Here is a 17,499-nt window from a genome sequence, read left to right as displayed (position 1 = left end):
TCAGAAAAGCAGACTTTGACTCCCTCAGGAAACTGATGGGCAGGATCCCCTGGGAGAGTAACATGAGGGGGAAAGGAGTCCAGGAGAGCTGGCTGTATTTTAAAGAATCCTTATTGAGGTTACAGGGACAAACGATCCCGATGTGTAGAAAGAATAGTAAATATGGCAGGTGACCAGCTTGGCCAAACAGTGAAATCCTTGCTGATCTTATGCACAAAAAAGAAGCTTACAAGAAGTGGAAGATTGGTCAAGTGACCAGGGAAAAGTATAAAAATATTGCTCAGGCGTGCAGGAGTGAAATCAGGAAGGCCAAATCGCACTTGGAGTTGCAGCTAGCAAGAGATGTTAAGAGTAACAAGAAGGGTTTCTTCAGGTATGTTATGGCGATCGGGGGAGGTCCCAGATGACTGGAAAAAGGCTAATGTAGTGCTCATCTTTAAAAAAGAGAAGGAGGAGGATCCGGGGAACTACAGGCCAGTCAGCTTCACCTCAGTCCCTGGAAAAATCATGGAGCAGGTCCTCAAGGAATCAATTCTGAAGCACTTAGAGGAGAGTAAAGTGATCAGGAACAGTCAGCATGGATTCAACAAGGGCAAGTCATGCCTAACTAATCTAATTGCCTTCTATGACGAGATAACTGGCTCTGTGGATGAAGGGAAAGCAGTGGACACGTTGTTCCTTGACTTTAGCAAAGCTTTTGACATGGTCTCCCACAGTATTCTTGCCAGCAAGTTAAAGAAGTATGGGCTGGATGAATGGACTATAAGGTGGATAGAAAGCTGGCTAGATTGTCAGGCTCAACCGGTAGTGATCAATGGCTCCATGTCTAGTTGGCAGCCTGTATCAAGTGAAGTGCCCCAGGGGTCGGTCCTGGGGCCGGTTTTGTTTAATATCTTCATTAATGATCTGGAGGATGGTGTGGATTGCACCCTCAGCAAGTTTGCAGATGATGCTAAACTGGGAGGAGAGGTAGATACACCGGAGGGTAGGGATAGGATACAGAGGGCCCTAGACAAATTAGAGGATTGGGCCAAAAGAAATCTGATGAGGTTCAACAAGGACAAGTGCAGAGTCCTGCACTTAGGACGGAAGAATCCCATGCACCGCTACAGACTAGGGACCGAATGGCTCGGCAGCAGTTCTGCAGAAAAGGACCTAGGGGTTACAGTGGATGAGAAGCTGGATATGAGTCAACAGTGTGCCCTTGTTGCCAAGAGGGCCAATGGCATTTTGGGATGTATAAGTAGGGGCATTGCCAGCAGATCAAGGGACATGATCGTTCCCCTCTATTTGACATTGGTGAGGCCTCATCTGGAGTACTGTATTCAGTTTTGGGCCGCACACTACAAGAAGGATGTGAAAAAATTGGAAAATGTCCAGCGGAGGGCAACAAAAATGATTAGGGGACTAGAACACATGACTTATGAGGAGAGGGTGAGGGAACTGGGATTGTTTAGTCTGCGGAAGAGAAGAATGAGGGGGGATTTGATAGCTGCTTTCAACTACCTGAAAGGGGGTTCCAAAGAGAATGGATCTAGACTGTTCTCAGTGGTAGCAGATGAAAGAACAAGGAGTAATGGTCTCAAGTTGCAGTGGGGGAGGTTTAGGTTGGATATTAGGAAAAAACTTTTTCACCAGGAGGGTGGTGAAGCACTGGAATGCGTTACCTAGGGAGGTGGTGGAATTTCCTTCCTTAGAAGTTTTTAAGGCCCGGCTTGACAAAGCCCTGGCTGGGATGATTTAGTTGGGTTTGGTCCTCCTTTGAGCAGGGGGTTGGCTTAGATGACCTCCTAAGGTCCCTTCCAACCCGGATATTCTATGATTCTATGATACGTTAGTTGAAAGCACAAAGCCTGAAAAAAATATAGTTGGTCAGAATACAGCCGTGTCTTACCTCAGCAGCCTGGTTTACTGAGAGCACATCGTTGCTGCATTCCACTTACTCTACAGGCTCCCTATAGAACGTTGAGTCATATTTAAGGCCAGCTACTTAAGGGACCTTGACTACCCTTGTCAGCTCTGCTCCTCAGGAACAATGGAACTGTACCCACCTCATGGAGAAAGCTCCTTTGTGAGGAGGCAGGCCTTTCTCAGGCTGGCCGAAGAATTTGTGCCTTACTCCTGGGGGAATTCTGCACCACTACACAATGCAGAATTTTGCAGAAATTAATGTTGGGCATGCAGAATTCCTTTTCTCCCCACAGAAATGGGCAGCAGAGATATTGGCCACCACTAGGGGCCAGTAGACCCCCCAACTCGCAAATAGAAGACAAGGCTTGGGGGCGGGGGGTGAGGGGAGAAATCTGGAGGGTTCTCAGCAGCTGCAGTTCCCAGCATGTCCTGAAGGAAGGAGGTGGGGGCGCACAGGAAACTCCATGCAAGCCTGGGACCCAGCATCAGGCTGTTTTTCCCTCTGAATCCCTGGGCTCTAGGCGGGTAGGGTCTGTCAGTGTCTGGGCAGGGGGCGGGTCCCGCAGCTGGCTTCTGAGAGGGTAGGGGTAGGTGGTGTGAGTGTCTAGGCTGGGGGGGAGGGCCCTGCAGCTGGGCTCTGAGGGGTAGAGGTTTGAGTGTCTGGGCTGGGGGGCCACCGTAGTTGGTCTTTGGGGGGAGGAGGTGTGAGTGTCTGACCCCCCTGCTGGGCTTTGGGGGGGAGGGGAGAGGGGCAGAGAAGCAGGAACTGGCTTGTCATAGGGGTTTCTTTAACTCTCTACTCCTTGGGGATTTTTTGTGTGTCTGTATAGTTACAGACATACTTGCTGACAGGTATTTTGAAATAAATTACCAAAATAATTGAAAGTGGTGTGATTATATAGTGTTGTTTTGAAAAATAAAATCTGAAGAATTTTGCAGAATTTTAAAATATTGTGCACAGCATTTTTAATTTTTTGGTGCAGAATTCCTCTAGGAGTAGTTCCTGCAGGAACTTTAGAATGGTGACACACTTTACCACTTTGCAAGCCAAATGAAAACTCACTTTTATCCTGTAGCATTGTTTCGTGGCACCTCACATTGTCTTTAAATAAGTATAAAACAAAGCGCAAAAAAAAAAAAAACCTGTGGGGAGGAATGAAGGCCTACATTTGTTTTTAAACTTTGGAAGGGGGTGTAAATACCAGCATGCTGGAAATAGTTTAAGAACCTAAGTAGAATGCAGTACATGTATAGTCAACCTTTGTCACGCTGTGTGGGGTGAGGGACTTGAAGTTTTGCTTCTCACAAGTTACAGAGGCTCTTTGCTTCTGGAGAGACTAGAGATGAATGTATTTATTATTAGAGGTATGGTGTGTGTGGTGGGAGATAAATCTTTATGTGGTTGTGTGCATGAATATAATAGCTGAAAGCCTATGCTGCTGCATGATCATTGCAGTTGGGCCAAGTAATCCTCCATCTATGCAGTCTCCCTCATACAACCAGCGAAATTGTTACATGCAAAATTAGCTGTAAAGGCGGTGATTGGCAGAGTTACCTCTGATATCACACTGGTCTAGGACTCCTGCACAGCATAGATACATATTTTACTATAGTTGTATCCAGCATGGATGTAATTTGTAAAGTTATAATGACTGAGAACTTAAAAATTGGATGGCAACAGCCTGCTAATACCATTGATGACTGAACCTGGTGATAGTCTGAACAAAAAGAGCCCTCAACCATGCTTGTAGCTGTTTTCATCGCTTCATACTGACTCGGACATTCTTATGTCAGCCTTTTTTAGAGAGCTCTGCCTTAGGACAGGGTGTGGTATACATGGCATTACGAACCCACCAGGGCAGGATTTGCCTACCTTGCTGTTCCAAGTGCCTGCTACCTGGATTTATGTCAGCCTGTAGTCCTGCCTTTTGGGTAACTAATATCCTCTTAAATTGTTGTAGCCCTGTTGGTCCTAGGATGATAGACACACAAGGTGGCTGAAGTAATATCTTTTATTGGACCAACTTGAAGTTACTACCTCACCCACCTTGGTTCTCTAAGGCCCTCTCAAGTCCATCATTGAGGTCAGGTATGCTTGGTCATTCTAAAGATTTGAGCTGCCTTGCAAATTATTCCCTTTCAGTAGCATGAATCAATATGCTTCTAAAGAGCAACAAGATCTTTTGATAGCTTGTAGCTCGCTAGTCTGCCTCATGCCATACTGGGCACACTCATATGCCTAAGCATTTGGCCAGAATACATTTTGGAGAAAACACTCAAGTTTATTAATGCTGTCCAACAGCCAGGCTTAGACTCCTCCTTAGAAGACAGTAAATTAAAAAGCATGTGTTGGCACATACATTTATAATGATATTTTAAGGATATTTCTTTCCCCTTTCATTGTGTTTTTACATCATGTTTGTAGCTTTCTATCTGTGAGAATGAACAAGAAATTGAAAATGAATATTGCTGTGATTGGTAGTTAATACACCCAGCATTTGCCACTTTAGCTAAAAAAAATCTTTTCTCATTGCCCTTCTGGTGTTGGTGAATGAGCTCTTATGGATTTTGTTTCGTGATGGAATAAATTCGACTTTGAGAAATTTGGATATCATTTCTAAGATACAGGAAATTCCGGTGTTTGAGTCTTCAGCAAATGTCTTTACTAGCAGCCAGGTTACTAAATGTATTTTTAGTATTGTGACAGTACAACACTGCACTTCTGCCAGCCTGTATAATGCATGTCTGCTTTGCCCAAGTCCTACTAGTGACATTCAAATGACCAAGAGCAGCCTTTGTTTATCTGTGTAAATGTGAATTCATAACAATACTACAAGCCTTGAGGAAAAAAGAAAACAGGAATATCTTTGCACATTTATTTTACTGCCTCTTGTTTAAGTATTTAGCTAGTTGAATGGAAGATGTTAGGATTCTGAGGTTTGTACAAAGCAGTTTGTGTCAACCCTGATTTTGTTTTGTTGAAGTGCTTGAATGTTAGCAGTGGGTTATGTACCTCAATGATTTTAGACTGTTGCTGAACCTTTGTGATCTAAAAATTTAACTACCACCAAGTGTCTTAAAATCTATTGTATTGCCTCTGTTTTTAATCTCAAGTAATGTATATGTACTGTGTTTTGAATGTAGCCTGTAAAGAAAGGGAATCATTACTATAATAACTAAAGCTGTTCTAAGTGCAATAGGCCATTGTTGTGGATGAGCAGCAGGTACTTTTTTGTTCATTGAGATGTAATAAATATTTATGAAATTTGACATGAGCCTGTTGTTTGATTTTACTAACGAATTATTAGACCAATGAAGCACTGGACAGTGCTTTTTTTTCCTTTCCAAAGGTAGTAGTTTCTCCATGTTCTGATCATGTTGTTCACTCGTCTGTAGTCTGGAAGGAGTGGTGGTATTCTCATAAGGGGCTGCTTTGGGTCACTGTTTTCCCTGTTTAAGTGTTTCTAAGATTTTTTCTTCCTTAAGAGATGTTGTTGTCACTTCAGAGGAGAAGACATGTATCAGCAGGGTTTGAACAAAAGCCCTTCCTGCATTGAAGGGCTTCTAAAGTCATATTCTTTGTTCTCCCAAGCCTATTCACGGGCAGGGTTCTGCACAGGAAGATGTCTCTGCTTTGGCACCCCTCATTCGCAGACTCATGGAAGAGGGTTCCCACCCCCCCTTTGTGTGTGTGTGATATCTTCTTATTTTAGATAGTCTGAGTAAACTCATTCATATTTTGCACTGCAGTCAAGTTCTGTTTTCATTTCTAGTTTGTGGCCACAAATACTATATTTGGTAAATTTGCTTCGTTTTGCACATTTTACTGAATCTGCTAATGTACAGTTTGGGGCAGAGAGCTGTAGTTGTCTGGATTGCTGATGGATTTGATCCCCTTGTGACATGGATGCGTTCCCCTTCTGTTGCTAGCAGAAACCAACTTTCTGGCCCACCCAGTAATTGGCTGTACTGGTAAAGAATTTCCAATCCAGTCTTACTTCCCTGTCAAGTCGACAACTCACTGATTTTTACTTCAGTCACACACTGAGCATTCCTAGCCTCCCACTACATGTGTACAACTCTCACTCCATTCTCACTCAGCCAACATTTTCTCTTGTTTTCAGGAATGATTTAGCCGGCCTTTTCAGCCTGACCCTCCTCTCAGTTACGCCTAATTTGTACCAGTGTAATGCCCTTTAAGTCAGTAGAGTTACACTGGTGTTAATGAAAGGAGAACTGGGTCCTTTACCTTTTAATTAAGTTATTCACTGAAAATACATGCCTGTTCTCCCATGCTTTTCCAGGTGCAGGTACAGAAACATTGCCCATTATGGCGCCTTTGAGCTCCTAGATGTGGGTTGGGTTGGAAGTTCTCCAAGCGCTGTGTTTTTAAGACCTGTTTAAAATGGATTTATTGCGCTGGGTTAATATGTGTTTTTAAAATTACGAAAAGTGCTTGAAGGAGAAAATTGGTGCATACATTTTATTTATTAGACTGACTCTAGAATAACGCTGCAATGTATGCTTAACACTATGTAACAACCTGAATACTTCCTCTAGGTGGAATCCTGAACTATGGGGAAGGGACTGTGTCTACCTCAGTTTGTACAGTGCCAATGGGGCCCTAATAGCTCATGTAATAGCAACTCTTCACTCAAAAGTTAATATTTCTAACAGTCTTATAAAGGTGAAATTTGTAGATAGTAGCACTAGTTTTGGCTTTTGTTAGCTATATACAGCCATGACATGCTGGTGAAACTGTTATATTATTTGTATTGCCATAGCAAAGGGAAACGTACTTTTATTTTTGGGAAATAGTTAAACAGAGATGAGGCCAGCTTATCTGCCTGGATCAGAAATAGGGCCTGTCCACCTACTCAATATTCAGCCATCGTTCCCCCCCATGGTCTTAAATTTCTTGCCACCCATGTATACTAGGGGGCCTGCATATGCAACATTTGTTTGCAACTTAAGTATATGAACATTCTGTGCCTTTAATGCTTTCATGGTTTCAGAAGGAAAACTAGGTTTCTGCTCTGACAGAGACTGTATGTTTAAAAGGAAAAGGGAAGGGGTGAAGTTAAATAAGTGTGTTTGAAGCAGAGGCTGACAGGTACAACACACCTGATCTCTGAAGGCATTTCTGTGCAGCAGTCACGTGGGAAGCATGGGTAGTATAGATCTGGGACAGTAGCGTGATGACCTCATTTAAGGCAAAGAAAGATACTGAATTATCTCCTATCCCATTAAGTCCCATCCACCCCTGATCTCCATGGTGTGAATAAGATACAGGCAGAACCTACTGCCTTGAGACCACTGCAATTTTTTTTCTCCAGCTGAAAATTTTTAGAGATGGCATCATTTGAGCACAGGACAGGGAGGGCTGAGGTCTATTCCTGGTTTGAACACAGATTCACTGTGTGACAATGAACAAGTCCAGTAACCTTTGTGTGCCTCCAGTTTTCCCATTTATAAAATAGGCCTAATACTTAACAGAGATGTTGAAGTTTTTTTCATTTTATACCACAGTCACTCTACATCTGGAGCAAAAGTGGCATTAGGGCTACTTCTGTGTCCCTCCATCTAGCTACTCTATTCTGTCCCACCAATGAGTAAAGGCCTCTTCAGTGTCATTTCTATCTGGCTGTCTATCTCAGGCTTTTATAAGACTGTTTGAATGGTTAAGTAACTCCCACTGAGATTCTACTTGTAAGTACATCTGATTAGAGAATTGTTAATATATTTCTTAAAATGTAGTTATGGAATATGGACACTACTATGAAATTTTCTTCTTGGCCTTCTTTTGAAAATTAGTCAGTGAAAAAGGAGATATTTCCACGAGATGACCATCACTGTGAACCACAACTGTTTGTGGGTGAAGTGGGACTGTTCTTAATGTTTCCTCTGAATACTGTAGGGATGCCTCAGTTTCCCCTGTGCACTTCTTAAGTCTCTAGGTGGTGGGATAAGGGGGTGTAATTGTTGCAGAGCAAAGGGCCAGTGTACACAAATGGCTGACACTCTGTCTCCTGGCAACTGATGGCCTGGGCCCTTCCTCCCTGCAAGGTGATAGCTAAAGGGTTGGAGAACAAAGGAATCAGGTGACCTCCTGGCCTGGGAAAGGGACAAAGCCCAGAGGAGGAGAGGGTGGAGAGCAAGTCAGTTTTGGGCTGGCTGGGGATGGGGAGTGAAGTGCAGACAGGGTTGTCTGGCTCACTGCCCCCAAAATGGACCTGGCTGAGGGGTCCTCTTCTCTGTACCTACAAGATCTGTTTTAGACCATGTTCCTGTCATCTAATAAACCTCTGTTTTACTGGCTGGCTAAGAGTCACATCTGACTGCAAAGTTGGAGTACAGGACCCTCTGGCTTCCCCAGGACCCCGCCTGGGTGGATTCGCTGTGGGAAGCGCACAGAGGGGCAGGGGATGCTGAATGCTCCGAAGTCACACCCAGGAAAGTGGAAGCCGTGTGAGCTTTTTGCCCTGAAGACAGTCTGCTCACAGAGAGGAGGCTCCCCCCGAGTCCTGACTGGCTTCACAGGGAGCAGTTCCAGAGCATCGCCTGGGGACTCGGTGACAAGTGGTGGTAGCCGTGGGATGTACTGCACCCCGTGGATGGTGCTTCCTGCAGTAAGAGACTGGGGAGCAGTAAAATGAAGGGTGATTGATGAGGACCAGGCGTGCTTAAGGCTTAGAGAGGAGTAGTTTCGGGGGGGCGGAGGACCTACGCTTAACCCCTCTGAGTGTGTAACCAGTGAAAAGGACTGTGCAGTAATGGGGTCCCCCTGGGGACTACAGTGAGCAGTCTCGGGGTGGAGGAGCCTGCGGCTTGGCCCTGGGAGAGAGAAGGAATTCGCAGTAACAGGGTTCCCCTGGGGATTGCAGCGAGCGGTCCAAAGGGCAGAGGAGGCTGCAGTACGACCCTGGCAAAGAGGTGGTGACCTTGAGAAGGGCTGGCACACTAGGGGTTCTCCCGGAAAACCATGGGGAGCTGAGAGCACACAGGCCTGTGAGTCCACAGCAACTTGGGAACAGTGAAGTGATGGCCTATCACCGTCTCCTTAAGGACACTGTAATCCTGTGCAAGAAGAGAGGGTTGCGCATTGGAAAGTTCAGCAAAGCACAGCTAATTGTGCAGCTGGAGGATGATGACTGCTCTAAGAAACAGATTTCTGACCCAAATGGGGCTACAGCAGGATCTGGGAGCAGCTGGAGTGGTAGCCAGGTATCCCTAAGACTCCTGTCCCCAACCAGATGGGGGTCTTCACGATCGGGTTCCCCGTCAGAGGATCAGAGACTGATGGAATTGGAGCTGAGTCCGAGAGCGTGAGAGGACTGTGAGAGACAGCGAGAGCCCAAGAAAGAGCTGCAGGAGAAGCAGCAGCAGCATGAACTGGCGAGCGGAGAGGCACAGGGGACCTCGCAGGGGTGAGTAGGGATAGACCGCAGGGTGCCAATTCCACAGGGAACCTCTATATAAATTGCTGCCCCTGGTTAAGGAGCGGGGGGATGTGGATGCCCACCTCACTGCCTTTAAGCAGGCTGGCGATGTGAACCAGGGGCACTCTGCGGAAGAGCCCTGGTGTCTAGCTCCCTTTCTGGTTCCCAAGGCCATAGATGCCATCAGCCAGATGGGTGGGGTGGTGGACAGGCTCCCCCTCCTGACCCCAACCTATATGGCTGTGTGGAGGCTCTTGGGTTCAGGCCCCTAGGACCCCCAGTGGGAGAGGAAGGTGATGGTCAATGGCAAGACATTCCTGGGGGGGGACGAGATCCTGGGACAGAGAGAACTGTTGTCTGGTCCCAGATGGTGCAGCCCCACCAAATGCTGAAGGGCTGTGTAACCTGGGTGAAGGTCCCAGGGATGAAGCCCCTCCCCCTACCTACTGAGCAGAAGCAACACACCTTCCATTGTCAAGTGTTACCACCTCTGAAGGTACTTATTTGAAATTTTAAAATGCTCTGGTTTTCCCGAAAGATTACAACTAAATATCATAATATTTTTCCCTGTGGTGCTCAAACCCTTTCCTGAAGTTAGGGCTCTTAGAGGGTGTTCAGCGAGTTATCAGGCATAAAACATTGGAAGAGGGCTGATGGCTAGTGCATTAATTGCAGGACTGTTGTACTCACTAAGGGCCTGGCTTTTGTTCAGTAGTCAGGCCACTACCCATACAAGCACAGATGAAGACAGTGGAAGAACTAAAATAGGATATGAAATTAATGCAGTTCAGACAATAAACAGGTTTCATTTGTACTACATACTGTGCTGAACACCAGCACAGGGCCAGGGAAGAAGGGATTCCTTCCAATTCATAAACACACAGGACTGGCTCATGTAATAAGAGACAGAATGAATAGCATACCAGCTAATCCATTAAACGCAGTTGTTCATAACTAATCTACAGTAGGTAAAGGGAACATTAGAAAGAGAGAAACAGGGACAGCCCAAATGAAGGTCCAAGACTGGGAAATGGAGAGAATAACTCACATATCACAGTGAATTAGCAGCAACTGCTACTTTGTAAACCTGAAAGAAGCTGAATGTGTAGAGCATGTGAGAACAATGTTTTGGTTCTCCATATAGTGCAATTCAGATTTTTGCCAAAGTTTAACAATATTGATTAAAAGTTGATTTAAACTAAGTGTAAACACATCACAAATTCACGTGCAGCCTACTAATCCAGCGGATCTTTCTTGGAAAAGTTTAGGCAATAACACGAACAATAACCTAATAGGAAACTTTCCTACAGGTAAAGAACCTCAGGTCGCAGGTACTCTTCGAAAGTGAGCCTCTATTTGTTCCAAAGTCCTTCCTTTTGTTTCAGGCACATACAGGACAGTAAAAATTACATTTAGGATACAGAGGACAGAGAAAAGCCAGAAAGTGCCATAGGAAGTCAGGAAGCCCTGAAAGAAAAAGAAAATTATTAGAAAAAACAAAGCTGCACAGGACTACTTGCAATACCACATTACCAGGGAAGAGCATAGCTTAGTGATTTGCCAACAGCATCGTTTATCAACTTTCACCATCAGCATCATTTATCAACTTTCACCATCAATCATAAGGGGTAAGATTCATAATTGGGGTTACATGGTGCTTACGGTAAGATCATGAAATTCCTTGGTTATTAAAAAAGCCATAAACCAGTTTGTTAAGACACAGGCACCGCTGGAAATCCCTCTAGCTTTAAGTGGGAATATTTCAGACATCACCAACCATGGAATGGGACCCCAACCAAGGGCAAAACCTGAAAATAAAGGTGAAAGAGTAAACTTGTTTTGCATTAAAGAAGCAAGTTGTGAATAATGCCAAAGCCTGTTCTGTGATAAGTGTTAATTCTACCCAAACTCTAACTACTGTCCTGTCAGACTGCTGTACAGGGAACATTTCACTTAGAAAGTAACAAAATGCACACTCCAAACCTGGTACATACTTGTTGCAACAACACCCCCAAAATTATTAACCCCAGCATCTGATAACATGCTGAGATAAATGAGAGGGTTTTTTGTTTGGGTTTTTTTGCTTCCTCTCTCTGCAGTGGAGGTTTGTTCAAACTAAATCTGCATTTTTAACTTCAATTGCCCTGCACTAACTAAAGTTACCTCACTTTGACTGATGCAGGAAGAAAAAAAAAAAATACTTGTTACCGGTTGCAAACAGAGTAAAAATAATAATAATAATAATAATAATAAATAATATGGAGGATCACTATCAAGCAGCATAAGCAAAGGCACAAAGCATGTTAAAAATAACTATGGGAATGGAAAACTAGTTTCCTAAACTTAAGGACCTTTGCCTTTTTGCTAGTTCAGTTGCTGCTCAGCTGTAATCTCTAAACGTTACACTGCTCAACGATCCCCTTATACCACTGTGTCTTTCAAAATTTTAGTTAGAAAGGTCACTTTCTTCTAATAAAACCCAGATTCATAGCATAGAAAAAACCCCAAAAAGCCCCCAAACATATTTAAGTGCAATTTCTAAGAATGTGGTCCAGGCTGATTAATCAATATCCTACGCCCCTGCAGGAGTCCCTGCTGAGTGAAGTACAGACTGCAGAAGCAGAGCCTTATATCTTGATCCCCAAGAAGTGTTGTGCTCTCACACTTTTAGCTGAGTCAGAGGTCACAGGTGATCAGTACTATTGTAAGGCCATACTTGAGAACTTCCGAGGTATACAGTAGTCCTGTCTCCAGTGTTTTTATAGTTGCTGACAATTTTTTTTTTCATAGCCCCTGATTACAATGGCAGACCACTCACCAGTGATGAACAGCCCCAAGCTCACTACAGCCAACCATGCTAGGTTGTTTTCTGCTCCTGCAGATACCGAATTTGGTGTAGTCAGTAAGTCAGGTTGTGATGAATTCCTAGGGTTTGGAAGGACTACTTTACAGTACAACCCAAATGCTGCAGTGCTGATAGCCATTATGACCCCTGCAAAAGTGAAGAACAACCAACTGCAGATTTATTGCCACTTGGAAAAGATTTGTATCTGAGAGACCAAAATTGGTAAATTAAATACAAAAAAAACAAGCCTCTTATGGAAGTTCCTCACATTTGTGCTTTGCCCACAATGACTGTATAAGAATAGCATCCTTAGAAACTACCTCTGGAACTATTTGGTACAGGCTGACTCAGGTCAGAGATCACCAAAAAAAAAAAAAAAACACACCACACACAAGAAGTACCAGTACCTAGAATTACAACCACCTCAGCAATCACTGTGAATATACATACAATTACAGGATTCAAATATACTGTATACATATATGCATGTTTGAATCCTGCTTGATATAACTGATACTACCAAACCTACTTGTGAAATAGGCACAAGTAAACAAGAAATGTTCACTAATTTCAGAAGACAATGGTATTTTAATGTAACTAAGAAAGCAAACTGCTTCTTTGGAAAGATCTCTCCCTTGCATTATCTGAAATGAGAGATTATAATAATTATCTTTTAAATCTTAAAAAGGGAAGAAGGCAAGAGTGATGAGAGCTGGCCCAGAAAGAAAGAATAACTCTCCAGTGCAGTGTATAAGTTGATCACAACTGTTCTTCTAAATCACCAGCCTAAGTCTACAGAAGTTTCAAGTTAAATTTTAAAATAAACTAGTTCACTGCATAATTACAAACCTTCATGCAGTAGGCTAGCAAGGATAGTTTTGGTATTACAAACACTGTTCTTAAAAAGAGGACATTTACCAACAGAAACTATCTTTAAGCTTTTGCATATCTGACCCAAGTTTGGAATGTTAAAATGCAGGCAAGTTTTTGCATGATGAAAGACACTTTCTTCATTGTCCCAGCCTTTACATAAAAAGGCCTCACAAAGTGTTTAGAACTCATTGTATTGCTTCTGGATCTTAAGTTCTCAGTTATTAACTGGCAACATGGAAGCAGGATTCCTACAATGTAGGATACAGTGGAAGTTAAGGGCACAAACCAGAGACAAAAAGATGCAGGACACTGGAGAAGTCTGGACCTAGGTCTTTAGCTCCTTCAGTCACATTCTCCAAAGAGACAGATTCTTAAGTATGGTTTGGAGAAGACAGACTAGTGTCTAGACGTTCCCTCGTCCATTTGCATTGATTCAAACCAGCCATCTCATTTCATGTGTGTTTTATATTTTAAGATATAGAGGTTTTGGGTTTTTTTTACCTGAAATAGAAAGCAGTACTTTTCGCCCAGTTTTATCTATAATAAGTGCAGCCACAGCTGTGAAAAACACTTGTATGGAACCCACAACAACAGAGGCCATTCTGCTGTCCTGAAAGTAAGAGAAAAAAAGAAATCTGTAGAAGCAATGTCATGGTGTTCAGTAAGTGATTAGGATTTTCCAGTAATGCTGCAGGCAGAAAAGAAATAGCATATTTTGTATTGCTGATTTGTATGCAGTATTGATATCTTGGTCTGATCTCTGTATTAACTAACATACTTTTCATATGAGGATCTCAAAATGCTTTTCAAGCATTAAGCCTCACCAGGTAAGTTACTCCGGGGGGAGAGGGGGAAGGGTTTCTGCATCAAAAAATTAAATATTCTACAAAATTCTGCAATTCTCTTTTACAGTTAAATTGTGGCTTGCAGAGCCTTGCATGACCACCCACCTTCTCTACATACCCAGCAGGGAGGGGAGTCTTGGGGCTTCAACCCATTGGGATGCATCAGCTGGGGCTCGGTGCTTCATCTGAAGCCCAGAGGCGCCCCCTCCCTGCAGGACAGAAGCCCTGAGCACTGACAGACGCACCCCAGCTCTTGAATGTCTGAAGATTGTCATATGCGGCTCGGCGGGTCAATAAGATTGGCCACTGCTGCTGTATATCATCCTGCTACCATAAGGTTCTGAATGGCCATACTGTGCAGATGAGAATTTCCGAGGTAGCCATGGATGATAACATTATGGTTCCATTACATGACTTCGGAAAAGTCAGAAGCAGGTAACAAGAATGTCAGGGATAGAACCCCAGATGCCCAGTTCACAACCACTGCTCTTATTAATATACACAAAGGCTCAATTTTATTCATTTCATTCAGAAAACTAACACAAGATTGTTATTAGCAGTTAATTCTCTCACAAGACTCTGTCACTGCCATACCTGTGGATGACCTGGAGATTATGCAAGAAACACAAGGAAAACTGAGGCAGTGGAGGATGAATGCATGAAAGAAGTTGATGGGAAAAAAGTCTGTATTTTTAAATAGTTTGATTCTAACATACAGAGCATATCTTTGTCAGTTAAACTGAAAACTGACACCAGACAGAAGCACTTTGCATGATGTATTAACTTAAAAATAGCATTTAATTATGACTAGTAAAATGTCCTGATCTTTCTTTAGAGATCCACGCCAGCAATTATTCCTCTCCATAGCTGTACTTTAGCTTTCACCTGACACAGGAATTTTACTTCCTCTGAAGCACACAACAGTAACCATGGCCAGAGAGATTCTGCGTGGACCTATGACCATACCAGTGGGTTTCTGGCAGCTTATACTACATTTCCCGGAAATGGAGGCAAAATTGCTGACCAGCAGCCTAATATATATTATTTTTCTTGAAGAAACTATTAATACTAAAACTAACCAACCAGAACAAGGACAGTCCGATGCCTACATACAAACAAAACCACGAACTGGTACAGAGACTTAACATTTTTCTATCACTCCAACAGATTCACAGAATTCATATATGGTTTCTGTTTGGTGCATCCGGCTAAACTGCATTTATCTGTTATATTTTAGAAAGATGGAAGTGAACAAGGTTTACCTTAAAATTAGCTTCTTCAAAGATAGTTTCTGCATAAAACATAATTGCATTAATCCCTGTTACTTGCTGGAAGAACATCAGTGCCACACCAATAAGAAATGGCTTGTAGATGGCTGGATTCTTAAATTCAGCAATTCTTAGTCCATGCTATAAAGAAGACATAGGCAAAGATTCAGTGACAATTATCTGATTTGCATAACTGAATGAAGTGCCACCACTGAGATTCAGATCTATGATGCTGCATATAAGAAAGGTGGCCATTTATTTTACTGTTGTTAATACTGTTATACAATTTCCATAAATCTTGCACAAAGAATGTCATGTAAGGTATCAATGGGAAAAAATTTGCTAAGTATGATTATCCTGTTTATAAGCATGTATCATCTTTGTATCTGAAGTTATGAATATTGGCTATGTGTTGTATTCTGCCAAATAGATTTACATCAGGGCTAAGCAGCTATGTGCTGAGGGCCTATCAGGGACACTCCACTCTCGCAATGGGCCATTGAAGAAACTCATCCTGTTCAGATAGCATTTTTTGAGGATGCTTCAGACAGCAAGGAGCTAGTGACCACCCCCTGTGATTCAGCAAAACATGTAGGAGCATATGATACACTTATGTGACCCTGGAATCTATCTTGGGACAGTAAGTTTCACATACAGGGGCTGTGGCCTTTGTTTGGGATAGTAAATTTCCACATACATGGCAGAGAATACAAAGACACCTGAGACATCTCCATTTTACTTCTTTCCTGCTCTAATTCTCTGGGCTATAGATTTACAACAAAAAGAAACATCTTGAACTATGGACTGAGGACCTTCCAATCTTTTGTAAAGTCTCTCTGGTGACTTCCAAGCCAGCAGTCTATTCCATCACTGCTACAAACCTGATATAAGGACTTTGCAATCATTTGTATGTATATAATCTGTTAACCATTTATAACTCTCCTTTTCTTAATAAATCTTTAGTTACTAAGGATTGGCTGACAGTGTGATATTTGGGTAAGATCTGAAATTCATATTGACCTGGGGATGTGTGTCTGATCCTTTGGGGTTAAAAAGACCCTCACATATGGTGAAACGGGTTTTCAATAACCTCTCACTATATTAGACTTGGTTATCTGGATCAGAGCCAGGAGCTAGAATACCTAAAGGCATTTGGCTTCTGGCTAGACAGTCTGGTACTGCAGAAGCTCTTTTGTTGCTGGTTTGGTGAATCTAATTATGGAGTAAACCACCAGCTTTGGTGACATGAAAAAATGGGTGTTTATCACTACAAAAGGTTTTCTCTCCCTCCACCCCACTCTCCTGCTGGTAATAGCTTATCTAAAGTGATCACTCTCCTTACAGTGTGTATGATAATCAAGGTGGGCCATTTCCAGCACAAATCCAGGGTTTAACAAGAACGTCTAGGAACAGTTTGGGGGGGGGGGGGGGGAGGAATAAACAAGGGGAAATAAGTTTGAATAGAGACTGGGAATGGCTGATTCATTATAAAAAGTAACCTAAGTTAATTGTATCCAATTTGCAAATTAATTCCAATTCAGCAGTCTCTCATTGGAGTCTGTTTCTAAGTTTTTTTGTTGGAGGATAGTCACTTTGAGATCAGAAGTCGAGTGACCAGATAGATTGAAGTGTTCTCTGTCTGGTTTATGAATGTTATAATTCTTGACATCTGATTTGTGTCCATTTATTCTTTTACATAGAGACTGTCCAGTTTGCCCACTGTACATGGCAGAGGGGCACTGCTGGCACATGATGGCATAAAGAAAAGGAGTACTTGTGGCACCTTAGAGACTAACCAATTTATTTGAGCATGAGCTTTCGTGAGCTACAGCTCACTTCATCGGATGCATACCGTGGAAACTGCAGCAGACTTTATATACACACAGAGATCATGAAACAATACCTCCTCCCACCCCACTGTCCTGCTGGTAATAGCTTATCTAAAGTGATCATCAAGTTGGGCCATTTTCAGCACAAATCCAGGTTTTCTCACCCTCCACCCCCCCACACACAAACTCACTCTCCTGCTGGTAATAGCCCATCCAAAGTGACAACTCTCTACACAATGTGCATGATAATCAAGGTGGGCCATTTCCTGCACAAATCCAGGTTCTCTCACCCCCTCACCCCCCTCCAAAAAACACACACACAAACTCACTATCCTGCTGGTAATAGCTCATCCAAAGTGACCACTCTCCCTACAATGTGCATGGTAATCAAGGTGGGCCATATCCAGCACAAATCCAGGCTCTCTCACCCCCCCCCCACCCTTTTCCCGGGGACACACATACAGAAACTCACTCTCCTGCTGGCAATAG

General features: G+C 43.1%; 1 protein-coding gene across 11 annotated transcripts in view; it reads right to left on the bottom strand.

Moving 5' to 3' along the window:
* SLC2A8 (solute carrier family 2 member 8) overlaps positions 1-17,499 on the bottom strand; it is a 51,941-nt gene that overhangs the window by 21,709 nt on the left and 12,733 nt on the right. For 7 of the 11 annotated variants that reach the window (XR_013348154.1, XR_013348152.1, XR_013348155.1 and 4 more), the window contains exons 6-10: positions 15,176-15,322; positions 13,570-13,678; positions 12,169-12,342; positions 11,013-11,158; positions 10,772-10,817 (exon numbers count right to left, since the gene is read on the bottom strand). Coding sequence is in view for 5 of the 11 variants with exons in the window: in XM_077835619.1 (XP_077691745.1) it covers positions 10,772-10,817; positions 11,013-11,158; positions 12,169-12,342; positions 13,570-13,678; positions 15,176-15,322 (622 nt within the window). In the remaining 6 variants the exon portion in view is untranslated. Of the gene's footprint in view, positions 1-1,183; positions 5,905-10,131; positions 10,818-11,012; positions 11,159-12,168; positions 12,343-13,569; positions 13,679-15,175; positions 15,323-17,499 lie in introns of those variants that run through there. The other 4 variants (XM_077835621.1, XM_077835622.1, XM_077835620.1 and 1 more) reach the window with 3 other exon arrangements.

The sequence above is a fragment of the Eretmochelys imbricata genome, chromosome 16 (assembly GCF_965152235.1).
Source record: "Eretmochelys imbricata isolate rEreImb1 chromosome 16, rEreImb1.hap1, whole genome shotgun sequence".
NCBI classification, from domain to species: domain Eukaryota; kingdom Metazoa; phylum Chordata; order Testudines; family Cheloniidae; genus Eretmochelys; species Eretmochelys imbricata.
The sequence above is the reverse complement of the archived record's forward strand: the minus strand, read 5'-3'. Positions and strand labels throughout refer to the sequence as shown.